This window comes from Pristis pectinata, chromosome 11 (assembly GCF_009764475.1).
Source record: "Pristis pectinata isolate sPriPec2 chromosome 11, sPriPec2.1.pri, whole genome shotgun sequence".
In the NCBI taxonomy this organism is placed as follows: Eukaryota; Metazoa; Chordata; class Chondrichthyes; order Rhinopristiformes; family Pristidae; genus Pristis; species Pristis pectinata.
Window position 1 is genome coordinate 47,737,045 of NC_067415.1, and position 21,862 is coordinate 47,758,906.

The 21,862-nt window shown below is 39.6% G+C and overlaps 1 protein-coding gene across 1 annotated transcript in view; it reads left to right on the forward strand.

The window, feature by feature from the left end:
- The window catches only part of LOC127575825 (centrosomal protein of 63 kDa-like), a 47,615-nt gene extending 30,564 nt beyond the window's left edge, over nucleotides 1–17,051 (forward strand). The window contains exon 8 of the mRNA XM_052025970.1: nucleotides 16,923–17,051. Within this exon, the coding sequence (XP_051881930.1) occupies nucleotides 16,923–17,040 (118 nt within the window). The 3' untranslated portion in view covers nucleotides 17,041–17,051. The remainder of the gene's footprint in view (nucleotides 1–16,922) is intronic.
- Nucleotides 17,052–21,862: the final 4,811 nt, after the last annotated feature.

The following is a 21,862-nucleotide window of genomic DNA, read 5'->3' on the forward strand; positions in this document are numbered from 1 at the left end:
GAAATCTGAAATAAAAGCAGAAGATACTGGAAACACTTAACAGATCAAGTGCCACATGTACAAATAGAAACAATAACATTTCTGACCTTTAATCATACTTGAAATGTTAATGATGCTTCTTTCCAGTTGCTGCCTGATCTATTGAAAGTTTCCAGCAATTTCTAGGTGTAGGCTGATGCTGCCAGCTTCTATGCTCTGTCCTTGGACACTCATCCACCCATGCCAAGTTCCTTTATGAAAGTGGGCAGCTGAGTGGCAGATTGTGGAAACTCTAATGTTCATTTTTCCAATGTATTGAATTCAAAGACAAACCATTGTAGATTGAAGCCTGTGTGAACTCTAATATTGTGGTGAACACAAGGATGCTGTCAAGCTACTGAGGAAGGTTTGCAGCACCACACTGCTGCCAGAGAGCAGGGTGGGAGGGGTAAAGTGAGAGCAAGATTGTGGAGTTTGGGGGAGAGGGAAAAAAATTGGAAAGACTTGGAGGAAATCAGATCAGTAGCGTCAGGGATGCAGGGTCAGCAACTGAACAGCAGGAAGGTGGGTTCCATTTTGTGGGCTGGGTGGTGAGCACTGTTTCTTTGTACACTGCTGGAAAGGCACCTTTCTGCTGGATTGCACCATTCCTGAGTCCTTCCAACTGTTTGTTTTCACAGCCTGAGGAAACCTGACACATTATACTTCAATTTAAAATGCTGGTAAAACTTGAAGCATCCAGCTTCACTGTCATAGTTAAATTATAGTTTGTCATCTGGGTGACAGTTTAACTGCCCTCCTATCAGTTCAACCTAGTTAAAATTGGAAATGGATGCATTGGAAGTGGCTTGGGATTGAATTGCAAATTGGTATTGCAGAGTTTTTAGGAAAATGGTGAAGATACAAATCTCATTAATTTTTAACTCTAAATCAGTGTACATTCCTTATGGTTCTATTCACTCTGCAAAAAAAATCATAAATGTTATTACTCACTAAACAGCTCCAACTATTATACGTATATTCAAATTAATGAGAGGTGTTGGGATTCCAAAGATGCTCTGTACCTTGTACTGTTGTGTTATGGCCATAACTTTAAGTAATAATGCTGTCTTACTTTTTTGGCATCAAATTGATGCCGTAACTCTCACAGGGCCTTATTAATAGTATTAAGCAAGATACTTGATGTCTATTTGATTGTTCTATAACTAAACACTATAGTAAATTATTGAAGTAGAATCGAAGTAACATAATTAGCAAATTTTAATTTCGTTTGCTGTGCTTCTTGAGAGGAGTACAGTGGGGACTCCAAGTGTCTGTGTATAAGAAATGCTTGGAGATAATCATTTTTGGATAATTTGAAATTGGCTTTATATCAAGAAAGAAAGATGATATAGAAGCAAAGTTTGTAGAGCTGTTCCTGTTCATCTGAAGTTCTTATTGGTCAACTAATTCAAATGAAGGAATTTAAAATAGGTGTAATTTTATTGAAGGGAGGAGGCTAATTTAAGGCTATTTAGGGTAATAAGTGGCACCGTTGGAGCTGCTGCCTCAGTGCCATTCCCAGGTTCAATCTCAACCTATGATGCTGTCTGTATGGAGTTTGCAGATTCTTGTGGGGTTTTTTTTCCCTTGGGTGTTCTGGTTTTCCTCCTGCATTCCAGAAGTTTAGGTTAATTGTGCAGGTTGGTAGATCACTGTAAATTACCCCTTTTGTGTAGGTGAGTGGTAGAATCTCAGGTAAATTGATGCAAATGTGGGGAGAAAAAAAACATGGGAATTAATGTAGGACTAGAGTAAATGAGTTGTTAATGGTTGAATGATGGTCAGCCAGGACTCCGTGGGCCAATGAGCGAGTTTCTATGCTCTATATGTCTATGTCACTAAAGAACTCCAAGTTGAAACTGCCCTTGACACATAAGAGCAGGACTGGCAGCTCAATATTCCAGGATACAGATGCTGCAGGTAAGTGAGGAGAGGATGTTGCTCTTTTGATAAGGCAGACATAACAGCAGTATTTAGATGCCATTCTTGGGGGGAATCCTCCAGTGAGGCCAAATGGGTAGAACTTAGCAACAAGGGGAGGTTTACTCTAGTGGGCTGCATTATAGACCCCAGTCATCAGTGAGAACTTAGCAGGTGTGTAGAGAAATTGCTCATAGTTGTAAGAATAATAGGGTTGTATTAGTGGAAGATTTTAATTCCTCAGTAATGACCAGGCCACCCAGAGTGTTAAAGGTCTGCACAGGGTGGAAATTGTGAAATGCGTCCAGATAAGTTTCCTGAGTCTATATTATGTTATATATACTATGAGGGCCCTACTTGGGAGGGTACAATACTGGACCTCCTCTTCGGGAGGAAGGTAAGACAAGTGGCAGTTGGGGAGCTCTTTGGCTCTAGTGACCATAGTTCTATTAGTTTTAAGATAGTGATGGAAAAAAGATAGGACAGGTCCACAGATTGGGGTCCTAAACTGGAACAGGGCTAATTTTGGGGGAGTTGGGCAGGATCTAGTGGAGATCGATTGGGTGAGCCTGTTTGAAGGGAAAGGAAGAAATAGCAGATGGGATGCTTTTAAGATAGTGATAGCAAGAGTCCAGGAGCAGCATGTTCCTGTAAGGGTGAAGGGTGAACCTGGCAAGTTTAGGGAACCTTGGCTGACAAGGGATATTAAGGCTCTGGTCAAGAAAAAGGGAAGCATACATTGGGTTTAGGAGATCAGGAATGAGTGAATCCTTTGATGACTATAAGAAGATGAAAAATAATCTCAAGGGAAATTAGGATGGCAAAGGGAGGGTATGAGATGGATCTAACAGTTAAGGTTAAGAAAAATCCCAAGAGGTTCCATAGCTATATAAAGAGTAAAAGGGTAGCTAGGAAGAGAGTACATTCCCTTAGATTAGCAGGGCCACCTATGTTTTGAACCACAGGAGATGGGTGGGATTTTTAAATGAATATTTCTGTGTTTACTGAGGAGGAAATAATGGTTGCTCAAGAGATAAGGGAAACTACTGGAGAGATGTTTGAGGAAATTCATATTACCAGGGGAGAGGTATTTGTAGCCTTACAGTGCATTAAGATGGATAAATCCCCAGAGCCTGACCAAGTGCACCCTCTGACTTCGAGAGAGGCTAGAAAAGAAATTGCAGAGGCCCTTGTGGAAATATTTGCTTCATTGTTAGCCACTGGTGAAGTTCCCAATGACTGGAAGGTGGCTAATATTGTTCCATTGTTTAAGAAAGGTAGAACGGACAAGTCAGGGAACTACAGGCCAGTCACACTGATATCAGTAGTGGGGACTTTACTGGAGGGAATTGAGGATCTACCAGTATATGGATAGACAGTTTGATGAGCAGGAGTTCTCCCCATGACTGTGGGTTTCCTCCAGGTGCTCAGGTTTCCTCCCACATTCCAAAGACAAAGGTTAGGACTTGTGGGCATTCTATGTTGGTACCACAAGCATGATGACATTTGCAGGCTGCCCCCAGAACATTCTACACAAGGATGCATTTCACTGTGTGTTTCGATGTACATGTGACTAATAAAGATATCTTATTGTAGATTACAGGGGGATTTTAATCAGTTAGGGGAGTGGGAAATGTACTTCAATACAGATCAGTGTGAGATGATGCATTTTGGAAAGTCAGATCAGTGTAGGACTTGCATTATGAATGGTAGATCACTAGGGAGCATAATGGAACAGAGGACATTGAGTAAAGGAGTTGGGACATTATGTTACAGTTGTACAAGTTGTTGGTGAGGCCGCATTTGGAGTACTGTGTGCAGTTTTGGCCACCCTGTTATAGGAAAGATGTGGTTAAACTGGAAAGAGTGCAGAAAAGATTTGAGGATGTTGCCAGGACTGGAGGGCCTGAGTTATAGGGAGAGGTTGGCCAGGCTGGGTCTTTATTCTTTGGAATGTAGGAGAATGAGGGGTGACCTTATCTATGCCTCTCATAATTTTAAACATTTCTATAAGGTAAACAGTAACACTCTTTTTTCCAGGGTAGGGAATCCAAAACAAGGGGGCATAGATTTAGGGTGAGAGGGGAAAAGTTAAAAGGAACCTGAGGGGCAACTTTTTCCACGCAGAATGTGGTGAGTATATGGAACAAGATGCCTGAGGAAGTAGTTGATGCAGATACAATAGTATCATTTAAGGAGCACTTGGATAGGTACATGGAGGGGTGGGGCTTAGAGAGATGTGAGCTGAACACAGAAAATTGGGACTAGCGGCATGGATTTGTTGGGCTGAAGGGCCTGTATCTGTACTGTATTACACTCCATCTAAATGGAGATATCAAGGAAGGAGGAACATAGAATAGTACGTCACTGGACAGGCCATTCGGCCCACGATGTGCCCATATTGATACCAATTTATATTAAATGTCCTCCCCCAGTATCATCTATATCCCTTCACTCCCTTCATACTCATGTGTCTATCTAAAAGCCTCAAGCTCCACAGATGACCTATTTCCACTACTGCACCTGGTTAGCTATTCGAGGTACCTACAACTCTGCAGGGGAAAAAACTGCCCCTCGCATCACTTCTAAACTCTCCTCTTTCTCTCCCCCCCCCCCCCCCAGCCTTAAAGCACATCCTCTGGTATTTAACATTTCTATCTTGAGGTAAAGAGTGACTGCCTACCCTATCTATGCCTCAATTTTAAAAACCCCTTATCAGGTCTCCCTTCAGCCTCTGGTGGTCCAGGGAGGACAACTCAAGTTTGTCCAACCTTTCCTTATAGGTCATACTAATTCAGGCAGGATCCTGTGAACCTCTTCTGCACCCACTCCATAGTCTTCACATCCACCCTATAATGGGCAGCAGGAAATGTACACAGTACTCCAAGTGTGGTCTGACTAAAGTTTATATAGTTGCAACACAGCTTCCTTAATCTTATACTCAACACCCCTACCAATGAAGATGAGCATGCCATGCACCACCTTTACCAATTTATCCACTTGCATAGCCACTTTCAGTGAACGATGGACCTGGACCCCAAGATCCCTTAACCTCAGTGCTGTTAAGGGGCCTACCATTTACTGTATTGTTTCTCCTTTCATTTGACCTCCCAAAGTGCAACACTTCACATTTGCCTAGATTTAACTCCACCTGCCACTTCTCTGCCCATATTTGTAACTGATCTATCCTGCTACATTCTTTGATAGTCCACAACTCCACCAATCTTTGTATCATCTGCAAACTTGCTAATCCACGCATCTACATTTTCATCCAAATCATTGATATATACATGTATATCACAAACAGAGGTCCCAGCACCGATCTTTGCAGAACGCCACTGGTTACAGACCTCCAGCCAGAATAACAGTTTTCCACCCCTATGAGCAAGCCAGTTCTGAATCCAAACTTGCAATTCACTGGGTCTTTATCTTCTGAATCAACCTACTATGAGGGACCTTATCAAATGCCTTAAAGTCCATGTAGATAACATCCACTGCCTTACCCTCATCAAGCTCATTTGTCACCTCCTCAAAAAAACTTGATCAAGTTTGGAAGGCATGACCTGCCTTGCACAAAGCCATGATAACTGTTCATAAGACCACAAGACATAGGAGCAGAATTAGGCCATTCAGCCCTTTGAGTCTGCTCCACCATTCAATCATGGCTGATTTATTTTTCCCCTCTCAACCCCATTTTCCTGCCTTCTCCCCATAACCTTTGATACCCTTACTAATCAAGAACCTATTAACCTCTGCTTTAAATATACCCAATGACGGCCTCCACAGCCATCTGTGGCAATGAATTCCACAGATTCACCACCCTCTGGCTAAAGAAATTACTTCTCATCTCTGTTCTAAAGGGATGTCCTTCTATTCTGGTCCGGGACTCTCTCACTACTGGAGACATCCTCTCCACGTCCACTCTATCCAGGCCTTTCAATATTCAGTAGGTTTCAATGAGATTCCCCCTCATCCTTCTAAACTCCAGTGAGTAAAGGCCCAGAACCATCAAACACTTCTCATATGTTAACCTTTCATTCCCAGGATCATTCTTGTAAACCTCCTGTGGACCCTGTCCAACACTAGCACATCCTTCCTTGGATATGGAGCCCAAAACTCTTCACAATACTCCAAATGTGGTCTGACCAATGCCTTTATAAAGCCTTAGCATTACATCCTTGCTTTTATTTTCTACACCTCTTAATGAATGCTAACATTGCATTTGCCTTCCTTATTACTGACTCAACCTGCAAATTAACCTTGGGAATCTTGCACTAGGACTCCCAAGTCCCTTTGCGCCTCAGATTTCTGAATTTGCTCCCTGTTTAGAAAATAATCTACACCTTTATTCCTTCTACCAACGTGCATGACCGTACACTTCCCTCTGCTATATTCCATCTGCCACTTTTGTCCATTCTCTCAACCTGTCCAAGCCCTTCTGCAGACTCCCTGCTTCCCCAACACTACCTGCCCCTCCATCTATCTTTGTATCATCCACAAACTTGGCCCCAATGCCCTCAATTCTGTTATCCAGATCATTAACACATAACGTGAAAAGCGGCAGACCCAACACCAACCCCTGCGGAACACCACTAGTCACTGGCAGCCAACTAGATAAGATCCCCCACTCTTTGCCTTCTGTCAGTCAGCCAATCTTCTATCCATGCTAGTACCTTTCCTGTAACACCATGGGCTCCTATCTTGTTTAGCAGTATCATGTACGGCACCTTGTCAAAGGCCTTCTGAAAATCCAAGTAAATAACATCCACTGACTATCCTGCCTGTTATTTCCTCAAAGAATTGTCAGGCAAGATCTCCCCTTAGGGAAACCATGCTGAATTTGGCCTATTTTATCATGAGCTTCCAAGTACCCCAAAACCTCATCCTTGATAATGGACTCTAACATTTTACCAACCACTGAAGTCGGGCTAACTGCCCTATGATTTCTCTTTTGCCTCCCTCCCTTCTAAAAGAGAAGGGTGATATTTGTGATTTTCCAGTCCTCTGGAACAATTCCTCTAATGATTCTTGAAAGATCACTGCTAATGCCTCCACAATCTCTTCAGCTACCTCTTTCATAATCCCAGGTGTAGTCCATCAGGTCCAGGTGACTTATCTGCCTTCAGACTTTTCAATTTCCCAAACACCTTCTTAGTAATAGTGACTACACTCATTTCTGCCCCCGACTCTCTCAAATTTCTGGCAAGTTGTTGGTGTCTTACGCAGTGAAGACTGACAAAATACTTGTTCAGTTCGTCTGCCATTTCTTTGTTCCCCATTACTATCTCTCCAGCATCATTTTCCAGTGGTCTGATTTCGACTCTGCCTCTTACTCTTTATATATCTGAAAAAACTTTTGGTATCCTCTTATATTATTGGCTAGCTTACCTTCATAATCCATCTTTTCTCCTTTTATTGCTTTTTTAGTTGCCTTCTTTTGGTTTTAAAAGCTTCCCAATCCTCTAGCTTCCCACTAATTTTTGCAATATTATATACCCTCTCTTTTGCTTTTATGCTGTCTTTGACTTCCCTTGTCAGCCACAATTGCCTCATCCTCCCTTTAGAATGCTGCTTCTTTGGGATGAACTGATCCTGGTTCTTCCGAATTACTCCCAGAAACTCATGCCATTGCTGCTCTACCATCATTCCTGCTAGGGTCCCCTTCTAATCAGCTATGGCCAGTTCCTCTCTCATGCCTCTAATTACTTTTACTCAACCGTAATACCAGTACATCCAATTTAAGCTTCTCCCTCTCAAACTGCAGGGTGAATTCAATCATATTATGATCACTGCCTCATAAGGGTTCCTTTACATTAAGCTCCCTAATCAAATCTGGTTCATTGTACAATACCAAATCCAGAATTGCCTTTTCCCTAGTGGGCTCAGCCACAAGCTGCTCTAAAAAGCCATCTCCTAGGCACTCTACAAATTCTCTTGGAATCCAGTACCAACCTGATTTTCCCAATCTACGTAAATCCCCATGACCACCATAACATTGCCCTTCCTACATGCCTTTTCTATCTCCTGTCGTAATTTGTACCCCACATCCTGCTTGCTATTCAGAGGCCTGTATATAATTCCCATCAGGGTCTTTTTACCCTTGCAGTTTCTTAACTCTACCCACAAGGATTCTACATCTTCTGATCCTATTTCATTTTTTTTACCAACAGAGCCACCCCACCCCCTCGACCCACCTGCCTGTCTTTTCGATAGGATGTGTATCCTTGGATATTTTGCTCCCAGCTGTGATCTTCTTTCAACCACGACTCTGATGCCCACAACATCATATCTGCTAATTTCTAACTGCGCTATGACTACATCTACCTTATTTCGTATACTGCATGCATTCAAATACAACACCTTCAGTCTTGTATTTAACATCCTTCTTCTCAAATTTGTCTCCATGTTGTCTGAAGTTAAACTCTTATCCTTTTCTAAACTTTGTCTTATTCTTTATTCTAGAGACTTCAGGAACCTATCCTGCACTCTCCTTCCCTTTGTACTTTATCCATATTCTTTCAATCTGTTGAACCCACACCACCTACTATTTCATTTCTACAGCCCTAGTTATGCAATTCACCAAGACCCTGGTCCCAGCATGGTTCAGGCAGAGTCCATTCCATCAGAACAGCTCCCTCCTTTCCCAGTGCTGGTGCCAGTATCCCATGAATTCACCCACTTCTCCCACACCAATCTTTGAGCCACACATTTAACTCTCAGATCTTATTCACCCTATGCCAATTTGCACATGGCTAGGTAGCAATCCAGAGATTATTACCTTTTTGGTTCTGCTTTTCAATTTGGTCCCTAGCTGCTCAAACTCCCTCAGCAGAACCTCTTTCCTTCTACCTACATCATTGGTAGCCACATGGACCATAACATTCCAAATTCTTCTGCATGTCAGATGAGATGTCCCAAATTTGGGCACCAGGCAGGCAACACAGCCTTCAGGTTTCTCAATCCTTGCAACAGAATTATGTCTATTCCCCTGACTATACTATCCCCAATCACAACTACACTTCTCTGTCCCCTCTTGAATGGCTCCCTGAAACACAGTTCAGTTGCTCATCCTTCCCATAGCCCCCACTCTCATCCACACAGGGAGCAACAATCTCAGACCTGTTGGACAAGCTCAAGGGCTGAGGCTCCTCCAGCACTACCTCTTGGATCCCCCTACCTGCCTCACTCACAGTCACACCCTCTTGTCCCTGACCACATACTAAATTTGAAGTAGTTTTTCTAATGGGTGTGGATGCCTCCTGAAACACAGCATCTAGGTAATTGTCCCCCTCCCTGATTTGTCAGTGTTTGAAGTTCAGATTCCAGGTCATCAACTTTGAACACAAGTTCCTCAAGCAACCAACACTTGCTGCAGATGTGGTCACCAGGAACCACAAAGGGGTCCACCAGCTCCCACATCCTGCATCTCAACTTTATTTAATTAGTTATAATTTGATGTCTTTTTATTTAACTACTGTGGAAAAAAAATCTTACCTGTGCCTCTTGAGCCTAAGTCTCACAATGGCCACTTTGCTTTACCCTACCTTCCTTTTATTGGCTGAGTTGCCACACGCTCAGCCAATCACACAACTTCTTAAAAATGGTTTGCTCCTCCCCTCTGCTGCTCTGGCTGCTGCAACGGGAGAAGGCCATGCCTTTCCAAATATGCCCAAATCCTATCCCTCAGTATCCTCTTCAATAACTTCCCTACCACTGATGTGAGGCTCACTGGCCTAAAGTTACCTGGATTACCCCTATTTCCTTTCCTGAACAAAGGCATATTTGCTACTCTCCAGTCCTCTGGGACCTCAGCTGTTGCTAGTGAGGACACAAAGATCCTTGTCAAAGCCCCAGCAATCTCCTCACTTGCTTCTTTCAATATTCTGGGATATATGCCATCAGGCCCTGGGGACTTATCCACCTTAATGCTTTTCAGAAGACCCAGCAGTTGAAGATTGAACAGGTGAATGTGTAAAAAGAATGAAAACTGGCTATAAAAGTTAATGACATTTTCCAGATCTTGGCAGGAGAGCAGTGAACAATGCTCCTGCAGTCATCAATATACCAGAAAATGTGGTGAGGGAGGGTACCTGATAAAGAATGAAAGAAAACTTGTTCCAAAATCCCATAAAGAGATAGGCTTCAGTCGGACCCATTTGAGTTCCCTTGGTATCAACCTTCTATTAGGAATCAGTAAGTAGAGGAAATTGTTCATCGTGAAACCCAGTTCAGCCAGATGATGAAGGGTGGTGTGAATGGGAATGGTTTGCTCTCTATTCAAGAAATTCATGCAGATTCCTCAAGCCTTCTTAATGGTGGTCGCAGGTGTAAAGGGATAAGGCCATAGAAAGCAGTCGAGATAAAAAATGAGATCCAGTCAAACTACTAGTGCATTCATTCATTCATATGTATCTTGGAAGGAGGTGTTAGCTGGCTGAGTGGGACTGAGCTTTAAAGAAAGAAGGCTGGAAAGAGATGGTCTTCAGAGAAGTTGGTTAAAAATCTACATTCTGTGAAGTAATGGGTTGATGTTCACTGGTGAGGTCAGGGAACATAAGAGGTACATAAAGCTGCCTGGGAGTTGACATTCAGCCTCTACCATGTAGAAATCTGTTCACAAAACAACAGTAACTTCTGACAAGACTTGAACTTTATCAAATGGAATGCCACATTCAGGTGCCACTTAGAGTATGTGAGTAGATAGTAGATTTATTTGCTAAATTAAAGAAATTTGTATGTAATAAATATTCAGAACCAAAAGATATATTCAAGATAAGTTAAATAGGTTGTCTCATGCAAATGCCAGATTTGCAATTGAATATGCTAATTGGCTTGAAATATTTCTTATATATAAATCATTTTAACTTAGCAAATGAATTTGTCATGCTGATTTCAAGAATCTTAAGAAGTATGTATCTGATCATCAACCTCTTTCATAAATTGTTTGGGAGATCTGCCCTATCACATTTGTAAGCCCATTCGATGTGCTCAAGACTGAATAATCAAGAACTTGCTAATGTCTAACATGACAACCTCAACGTGTGGAAGCACTACACTTTTGAGCCATCAATGAATCTGAGTCTGTCTGTGAACTCCTTGATATCAGTTCTGTCTCATGCAATTTGTCCACTTACCCAAGGCATGTCGTCCTAGTGCAAGTGGTAGTCCCGTCGCAGCGCATCATTGCTGCTATGGATGGATAATTGCATTCCTAAAGTGAAGATATTGAACATGCCAACTGTGTTGATCTTGACTTTTTTGATATCTATCATGGTTGAAAAAAGTTACTCTTTACCAAACTATTGCCATAAAGAACCAAGAAACTAGCTGAAATAAGTGAGCTTTTATTTAGATGTGATAACTAAAGATTTAAAAACGTAAATGAACTGTCCATTGTCTGTTTCCCTGGTCATCTTTCCAATGTCACAATTGAAGTTACTTCATTAATATCTCTTAAAGACAATAAGTATCCACAAACGTGCAATAATTAAATCCCCAGCCTCAAGAAAAAGGTTTATCAATGTCACCCTCCACATCAATTCCATTAAACTAGGACATGGATGAGTTGGAATACACACATGTCCACTCTTTTGATCCAAGCCTGAGTATACATGACCTCTCAAACCCTTAAAAAAAAAACTGACTGATTTGAAGTACAACTTCAAAAATATGGTAGTAATGTAAAACTATGGTTTAAAAATACAGAACTTCAACCAGTTTATTAACTGAAATCTACATTAAAATAAGTTTTATCAGTTCCTTTGTTCAACACAATGTAATAGATCATCAAATCTTTAAGATTATAATTAGGGCCATTGAATGATTTAAAAATTAAGTGCAGTTAATCATATAATTACAAAAACAGTTTTAAAAAATAGAATACCAGTATCTCTGAATAATGCAAGAATAATGGTCTTTGAATGCTTGTGTTTCTCTCTTCACTGCAGTTGCACCCATATCTTCCCCACATTCTTTGCTACTGACAACTAACTTGTTTTCTCTCTTTCCCAGTTCTGATGATGTGTCTCAGTCCTGAAACATTAACTGTTTCCCTTCCCACAAATGCTGTCTGATCCATTGAGTGTTTCCAGTATCTTCTGTTTTTATTTCTTACGTGCCTCGGCTAATGAAGGAAAACAGACTGTTGGCTGCCTTAACCAGATTCTTGATCACCCTGCTACCTTTAAAGACCTATGAACCTTCACTCAAAGGTCCCTCTGTCCTCCTCACCACTCATTATGCTTCCTTGTCTTTTGCATCTGTCCTGATGCATTACCTCACATTGCTCTATTTAAATTCCATTTGCCATTTTTTCTGCAAAACTGACCAGACTGTCTATAGCTTCCTTCATTCTAAAGCTTTCCTCTTCTCTGTCAACTGCACAACCAATTTTGGTATCCTCTGCAAACTTATTTTTCATGCCCTCTACATTTAGGCCTAAATCATTATTTTCTGTGACATAAAGCATGCTACTGAGTTCTGTGGAACCCAACTAGTAACAATTTTCCAGTCTCAAAAAAGATTGGATAATTCTAGCTATAGATAATTCTGCAAAAGCACTTGCAGAGGCGCAGTGGTCCTTTTAACCTCCAGTGCATTTCATATTGATTTAGAATAAGATTCCTCCATACAAATGTTCTCCAAATTTCTTTCAGCATGTTGCAGATAAAGGAGATGGTGCAACTTTATGATGTACCTTATGAAAGTTTTTGACAAATATGAAAAACTAGTTAAACTTGACATTAAAGTTCCAGAAAATGTGACTGAATTTAAAATTCACGAAGAAAAAAGGAACAAATGATGCTTTGATAGAGGCAGTGTTAGATTAAGTGAGGTGATTTGAAGTGTCCTGTAGGATTTAGACTCATTTTGTTAATAATATAAATTTAATTACTCCAGATCAGTTTTTCCCAACCTGTTCCAACTCGAAGCATATTTAAATTAATAACAAATTCTATGTCTTGCCAGATTAGATGTAGATCTGGTAGAACTATGGACACAGAACAAGAAAGGAAGCTGAGGGAAAAGAAGGGGGAGAAAGAGGAAGGAGAAATAGTTGAGAAACAGAATGAGGTGACAGACGGAGATTTCTAGTACTTCTGAAACAATTGCTCCACACCTGATGCTGCCCAAATCAGTGGCCAAAGACTGGGCATCAAATTGAATTCTTACTTTCAATTCAAGGAGTTGAATCCAGGAGTCTAATATGGATTTGGTGCTAGGGCCTTTGCTGTATCTCCCCTTTCCTCTATATGTCTCTACCTCTCACTATCACCCTCATTCACACAAACTTGGTGGCTACTGCTGTCCAACAGATTGCACGGCAACACTGTTTAATTTGGTTCACAGAGCAGGTAGGCTTAGAGATTGACATGGTCTGTCAAGGTAGCTGGATCCAGTAGCATGGTTGGGTAGTTGCGGTCCTGGGACCATAGTGTACTGTAGAAAATATTGTATGTCCTTATTTTCTAACATTTCAAGACACATTCCTTCATCTCTGATGACACACCATTGTGCCATGGCACACAATTTGGGCAACGCTGGTTAGGAAAGAAAAGCTAAATGCGGGCTTGTCAGATTGGCGGACAAGGCTGTTATGAGGAGAGAAGTGAAAACCAAGGCTGTAGCAAGGCTTTGCATTTAGACAATAGACAAAATTTAGCACCAATATTAACTCAAACTCAGCCACATCTTTCCTATTTTCATTATTAGTAGTTATTTAAATTAATTGATCTGGAAGTTTAGAAAAGGTAATACACAGTGATGCTGCTTCGTTGGTAGATAACTCCCAAATCAGAATGAGTGACATTGTAATTTGTAGTGTCTTTTCACACAATTTAGCACATGAAAGCTCAAGCTTACATGGGATAACAGCCAACTAAAATCTCAATATTGATTTAGTTAGTGGCCGACTATTTTTTCGCTAGTAATGGGATGACTGACTTTTAGTGACCTATATTGTTTGAGTTAATTAGGTAGTAACGTAAGAAGTGTTGGGTCTCTAAATACTTTCATTAGCAGCAAATATTCAAAAATGTCATTTTTGATCATTCTGAGAAAAATAGCTCCTAATCTGCTGAACTGTTTTGTTTGATAGCTGTCCAAACGTAGGAGCCCACCTTGCACATTTTTTGCAATAAACAAACTTCTGCATGGTTCAACTTGTGGAGCAGAATTGACAGAAAATCCACTTGACAATGTTATGCAGATGCTTCACTTTCAGACTCCTCAGCTGAGAAAAAAACAACATACTAAAATACAATTAGGCAATTAATTGCAATCTTGGCAAGATTTTATCAATAAGATGCAAACCCAAAATCTTTTTTTTGAGTTGCAATTCATTTAATTGTTACATGTGTCATTACTAATCTGAATTTTGCATAATTTTAAAATTTACATTATCCCTTTAGGTATGGCCATGAAGTATTGTAAATAATGGGATTATGCTGTACTTGAGAAATGAAATTATACAATGCCATAATCTTAAAAAAAAGTTTTTATATTAAAATATTTCAGTCAACTTCATTTGAAATACCTGGGATGAAGGGTGTGTTAAATGAGAAAATATAAGTAGACTGGGCCTATACAATAGAGTTTAGAAGGATGAGAGGTGATCTCATTGAAATGTTCAAAATTTTAAAGGGGCTTGACAGCGTACACACAGGGATGATATTTCCCTGGGCTGGCTAAAACCTGCAGTTACCTTTTCAAAGTGAGTGGTTAGCCATTTTGGACACAGACAAAAAGAAATTTGTTCATCTGCGGGGTAGTGAATTGTTGGAATTCTTTACCCAAGAGGGCTGTGAATGCTCGGTTATGAATATATTCAAGAAAGAGATTGATAGATTTTTAGATATTAATGGAATCAAGTGATATGAGGTTTGTTCAGGAACATGGCATGGAGATAAAAGATAAGCCATGATCTTATTGAATGACACACTGTCTTTATTGCAGATTCCAGATACTGGGCAGAGGCGCAATGTTATTTGAATCTCCAACACTTACATTCCATAAATTCTTCAAAACTAATTCTGAAAGAGCAAACAAATTCTGGGTCATTCAAATTATGCATCTCCAAGCCCCTGTAATAAGACTTGTATTTGCATTGTATTCTGTGGTATCTTTCAGTGTCAATGATTATCAAGTAATAGTTGTTCAGAAATATTAATAGATTTTCTTCCATGCCTATTAGTATTGCTTTACTTAAAATTAAAAGAGCTTACAGTTCTAGCATGAGATTGTGATAGAGAATGGTTATAAAAGTTTTCCAGCATGTGCAGTTTGTGTTTCTGATTCAGTGCTAAATTCTTTAATTGAGGAGCATGTGGTAGTTTATACTCCAGATCAACAATTTCCACTGCTGAAGTATTTGTGTAAGGTATTTATATGTACTGCGCTTGCTCACAATGATTTCTTGACTATTACCTTGACTAACATTCCTCTTGCTGATTATGCTGTTTATTCTGGCCCCTGCTTCATCATGGCTATATCCTGAAGTCATAGCACCCACTGACCTTGGCTTCCATTGACCCCCTATCTGGTAGCCTTGTTATTCTTATTGTTTTGTTTATAAGACTAAAGCTCATCAATAGCTATACTGTTCAGCACAGTATTTTCATTTAAGAACTGTTTATACATTTCAGCGAGACATATTAACAGAAAGTAGCTGCCATCTATTATGGACAAGAGCAAAATGCTAGAAATCAGAAATAATATATCAAGTGTTGGAAAGGCCCAACAGGTCAGACAGTGTGGGCTAAAACAGAAACTAAGTTAATAATTCAGTTCACTGGGCTCTGATGAAACATTACCTCTGTTTCTCATGTACGGTTGCTCCCTGACCTGTAGCATCTCCTGCTTTTATTTGAAATGGATAGGAGTGAGCCGATATATTTTACCTTGCACCAGAAGAGACTAGGAATAGGGCGATAACTCTGTAACTACAACATCTCATAGAATATTAGGCACACTGCAGAATTGACTCCTTTGAACAAAAAGCAAAATACTTTTTACCAGATTGAAACAAAAACAAAAATGCTGAGGCATTCATGGAGAAACCAGATGAGCGAACTTGAATAGATTACTCCTGACTTCTCCAATTAATTGCTGCACTATTGAATGGGTATTTTCTATAATTTTATACTTCACTATGATTGATGCCTACTGGTTGAGATATATTTGATGATTACTGAATATGTGTTAATAGACATGGAGTACTTTACCACCCAGAGAATGGTCAGTATATGGAATGAGCTGCCAGAGGAAGTACATTAACATCATCTAAAAGGTACTTGGATAGGTACATGGATAGGAAAGGTTTAGAGGGATATTGTCCAAATGCGGGCAAATGGGACTAGCTTTGATGGGATTCTTGGTTGGCATGGACCAGTTGGACCAAAGGGTCTGTTTCCATGCTGTACAACTCTATGACTCTATGACAGAGTAGAGGCAAGGGGCTGAATGGCTGGTCTGCTATTTCTATTTCTTATGTTCTTCTGAAATATATAGAGTTGTAAGACAAGTTATGAGTTCCTTAAAAATGTAGTCTTGGAAGACTTTGGATACTCAACAAAGTCCTAGATATTCTTGGGCACCATAGAATATAATATTTAATGTGAATGGCTTCTAGGAATGCCATTCATCTGATATGACATTAAATCAAGATCACATCTGATCTCAGAAGAATATAATAGATCAGGTAGGACTATTTTGGTAAAGAATAGGAGAGTGGTATTTGGTGTTCTGATCAATATATAACCATTGACCAATACTACAAAGGCAGGTCCATCAAGTTGCAGTTTGTGGCATCTTGCACTGAGGAAATTAGTTGCCGTGTTTTCCACACTGTGACAATGATTTCACTTCTAAACTACTGAATTGGCTATAAAACATCCAGGGAATCCTGATGTTGTGAAGTGCTTTGTACATATACACATGCCTTTTTTTCTATTTAACTAATTGCATCTTACTTATTTCTACAGGCCAATGGAACTAACTAATCTTGAAATGGAACTCAAGAGCACTTTGAAACAACTCGAGGCAAGCAGCAAGAATGAAACAGTGCTGCAGGCGGATATCATGAGATTAAAAGCAGAGTAGGTGAAGTGTTGTGATTAGAGCAATTCTAAATGAAATCAATGACAAAATAAATCATTTAAACTAATTACTTCTTCTGAGCAGTACCAAAATTACTTTGAGGAAGGCATTTCCATAGCAAGTGATCACATGGGACTTGGTTCTCAAGCAAGTAACTCTGTTATATTTGTACTGATATACCTTTTGTATGACACAGAAATATTATACATAGATATCCAATCTGCCAATCCAGTTAATGGCCTCCTGAGAAGCCAAATTGACAAACAAGGTGCCTCCTGCAACAGATCTTCATGGGAAGGGTGACCTGACTTATGGTTTGGGGCTCAGTCATCAACTATGCAGTTGTTTATCTAGTGTCTTCCATTAGTGGAGCAGGTGGCCACATTATGGACTTTATGGCTTTTGTGGATTCTGTTGATGTCTGTTCACTATCTTCAAGGGTGGTCAAACCCAGGTACCTCTATCGTGGGATCAGTGATGAGGGATTTATTCTCCACATTAGATGCTTCCATAGTTCCTGCCACCTGCATAATGGGTTTGTGTGGGTAGCATGATTATTGGCAGCTGTTTCCTGAAAAGTCCATGTAATTTAAAGATGTGATGGTTTGCCAAGTCCTTGTGAATCGAAAGACTGATGTTGCTCATAATTTTTTCCATCTTGTGGAGGATGTTGGAATTTCTGCAAATAACAGGTAGGGGGATGTGACCCAGAACTGGTAGCCACTCAGTTGGTGGTCGTAAGGGTTTCTGTCATTATAAACATAGGATCATTTAGCTGCTATCCATCATCTTTGTGTGCCAGTTGAGAACTAAGAAACAGAGCAGTAGCTTGCAGCAGTGTATATAAAGGCCAGTATGTGGTGCAGACTATTTTGGCTATTCACCCCCACAATGCTTTTGAGTTCCCAGACCAGGTTCATTCCTGTCAATACCTTTTTAACTTGTTTGGGTTAAATGAGGCCATATGTGAGTGACCTATCTTGAATGACATCCGGGTATTTAAGATGATTCTCGGGAGTTAAACTGCTTTCTGCAGAAGGAAAACTTAATTTCTTTCCCAGCATCCTTATTGTTCAAGTAGAACATTGATATTGCCATCTGCCTGGATTGGGCTGGAGGCACAAGGTCTGGAAGTAGCATTACAGTATCTGCAAGTTGCTTGTGAACATCCTACTTAATTCCTCTAGTATTGATGCTTATGTCGGCAGTGCAGTGTTGTTGGCATTGATGAACTTTGGAGATGTAATGCAAAGCATGCATGCTGTGGCAGGCCATTGTTGAGTGTTACTGTTTGGATAGTTATGTGACAAATATAGATGCTGAACTTGCTGTTTTTCAAAAGGGTACTAATAATCCCAAGAGTTTTGTAGCAATAGATGATTCTTAGAAATTTCAGTAGTAGACCAATGTGCCAGACGTAGCCATATGCTGTTAATAAATCTGTTAAGGCAACTCCAGTTTTTATCTGTTTCAAACCCCTTAAGAATTTTGTTTGTTTCAGTGAGATCATCTCTCATTCTTCTAACCTCAGGAAAGAATGAACCCTGTCTCCTCGATATCTTTTCATAGGACAAAACTCCCCCATCCCAGGAATCAATCTGGTGAACTGTTTTTGCACTCCCTGTACAAAATATGCTAGGTGCAGTCACACCAGACCCCAACGAATTGCAGTCATTCATCTCTATTCTTTTACTCAAATTCTCTTGCAGTGAAGACCAACATACTTGCTTGCTGTGCCTGCATGTCAACTTTAAAGGGTTTATGTGGACATCTTCCACATTAATGCTATCCTCATTCATTGTCTATATTGTCTTTAAAGCCTTTCTACATCCTCTCACAACACACACTGGCACCCAGGTTTGCATCACTAGAATTTAGGAATTTCTTAGAAAATTTATAATAAATAAATAAAATTCATAAATTTAGAACTTGGGAATCTCACATTTCATTAAATTATCCAAATCATTGCTATAGATTGGAATCGTTGAGGCTCCAGCACATTCCCTGTGCACCCCACTAGTCACAGCCTCCACACCTGAAAATGAGCCATGTGCTCTAATTTTGTTTAATAAAATTATTGATGACTGCACAGTGGCACGGCAAGTAGAGCAGCTACCTCACAGTACCAGAGATACGGGTTCAGTCCTGACCTCAGGTGCTGTCTGTGCGGAGTTTGCATGTTCTCCCTGTGATTGTGTGGATTTAAGGTAAAGTCAAGTTCACTGTCATATGCGCAAGTATGTGTATGCACCGGCGCAATGAAAAACTTACTTGCAGCAGTGTTATAGGCACGTAGCATTAGAGGCACAACATTCAGAAGAAAAACATAAATTCTTTATTTTTCAATATTTTTATTAATTCCAAATAAAAAAATACAAGTACATGAAACAAAGGAATAAAAAAAGTTACAAAATAGATTGTATTGAATCACACTAGAAATCACAATGCTTCATATTAATAAACAGAGATGATAACTAATTAGTATTGATAAGTTGGAATAATTTTATTATTTAAAAAAAACTAACCCCACTACCAAAACCAAAGCTGTTTAGTAACATCCTAAAAACATAATAGTATTGGCCAATATCTGTAGTTTAAGCACCAAATCAGTGGCTTTGAAAGTAGTTCAAAGAAGGTCCCCATAATATTTGTATTCAGAATAGATCCAGAAATAGAGCAGCAGATCTTCTCTAAATTTAGATATGACATAACGTCCCGTAACCATTGAGCATGAGTGGGAGGAGTAGTTTCCTTCCATTTAAGCAATACAGCCCTTCTGGCTATAAGAGAAATGGAGGCCAATATGTATAAGTCGGAAGTCTCCAAAATGATATCTTTTTCTCCAACAATCCCAAATAATGCAGTTAAAGGATTTGGCTTAAAATTTATTTTAAAAAGTGTGGAAAAGGTTTGAAATATCTCTATCCAGTATTTTTCCAGACTCGGGCAGGACCAAAACATATGAATTAAAGAAGCCTCTCCATTATTGCATTTGTCACAATAAGGAGATATATCTGAATAGAAACGCGATAGCTTGTCTTTGGACAGGTGAACTCTATTGACTACTTTTAATTGAAGGAGAGAGTGACGTGCACATAATGATGAAGTATTAACCAGTTTAAAAATTTCATTCCAAGTTTCCTCAGTAATTGAAATCTGCAGGTCATGATCCCAAGCGTTTTTAATTTTGTCTAAAGGAACCTTATTCGTTCCTGATAATCTACCATAAATCTTAGATGTTGAAGCATTATAAAAAGGCTTCAAATTAAAAATTACATCTAGTAAGTTCTTATCAGGACTTATAGGGAAAGTATATACTTGAGATTGGAGAAAATCTCTAATTTGCAAATATTGAAAAAAAGTAAGGTTTTGGCAAATTATATTTAGTTGACAATTGTTCAAACGTAATGAAATTTCCTCCAACAAACAGATCCTGAAAACAAGTAATACCCAATCTATCCCATTCTTTAAAAACTATATCAGTCATAGAAGGTTTAAAAAAAAATTAGCAAAAATGGGACTAGACAAAGAAAATCTCAATAAGCAATAATATTTTCTAAACTGTAACTAAATCCTCAAAACATGTTTAACTACCAAATTATCAGTTAATTTGTTTATTGATAAAGGAAGTGAAGAGCCAAGTAAAGAAATAATAGAAAATTTTTTAACAGAATTAGCTTCCAAAGAAACCCATACTGGAAAAACATAAATTAAGTATAAATTATGCAAGAATTGTACAAGAGAGAACACAATTAGAACCAAAAAAAATGAACGAGGTTCATTGTGGTGCAAGGTGGTCATAGTGTTACAATACTGAGGTAATGATTAGGGTTGTGTCGGTTGGTTCAAGAAAATGGTTAAAGGGAAGTAGCTGGTGTGGGACTTCAGGCTTCTGTACCTTCTGCCCAATGTAGCTGCGAGAAGATGGCTTGGCCCAGATGGTAGGGATCTTTGATGATACATGCTGCTTTTCTGAGGCAGCACCTCATATTCATACTTCCAATGGTGAGGAAGGATGTGTCCATGATGTATTTGGCTGAGTTCCTTCGGGTACTCTGGTTTCCTTCCACATCCCAAAGATGTGCAGGTCAGTAGGTTAATTGGCCATCACAATTTGCCTCTAGTCTGTAGGTGACTAGTTGAATCTAGGGAATGAGAATGGAATTAATGTAGGATTGATTCAAATGGGTAGTTGATAGTCAGCACGGATTCAGTGGACTAAAGGCCCTGTTTCCGTGCTGTATCTCTCTGACTTTTGGCTCCTTCCATTATTTTGCCAATGATTGACAGTGGGTTGATAGGATAGTAATTATTTTCATTGTGTTTCCTCTGCTTTTATTGAGGACATGACATTGAAGGGTATAGGCCTGAACTGTACCTTTAGTAGAATACTTAACGAGGGGTACTGTTGGAGGAGCACATATCTTCAGCATGGTACTGTATATTACTGGGGCTCAGAACCTTTGCTGTTTCAGTTTACTTGCAATTGTTTTGAAGTCAGCGGGGTGAATCCAAGAATTGTCATCTACTTGTCAATCTGTCTGAGGTTATTACAGATGCTTCTGTTCTGCCTTTTGTACTTTCATGAGAAAATATAATTAAATAAAGAAAATTATCCTTCATTGTAAGGTGCATCGGTTTAGCTACACCTTCAGTATTATTTTCAGTTCTGATCCCAGGTAAAATGTGGTAGAACTGAAGAGAAATGAGTAGAGCTTACAGAATGATTTGGGGACTAGTTTTAAAAACATTTGACTATTGTCTCAGAATTGGGAATCATCTCTTTGGAAAGAAAAATTCAAGAGGACTTCATATATGTTTTGTA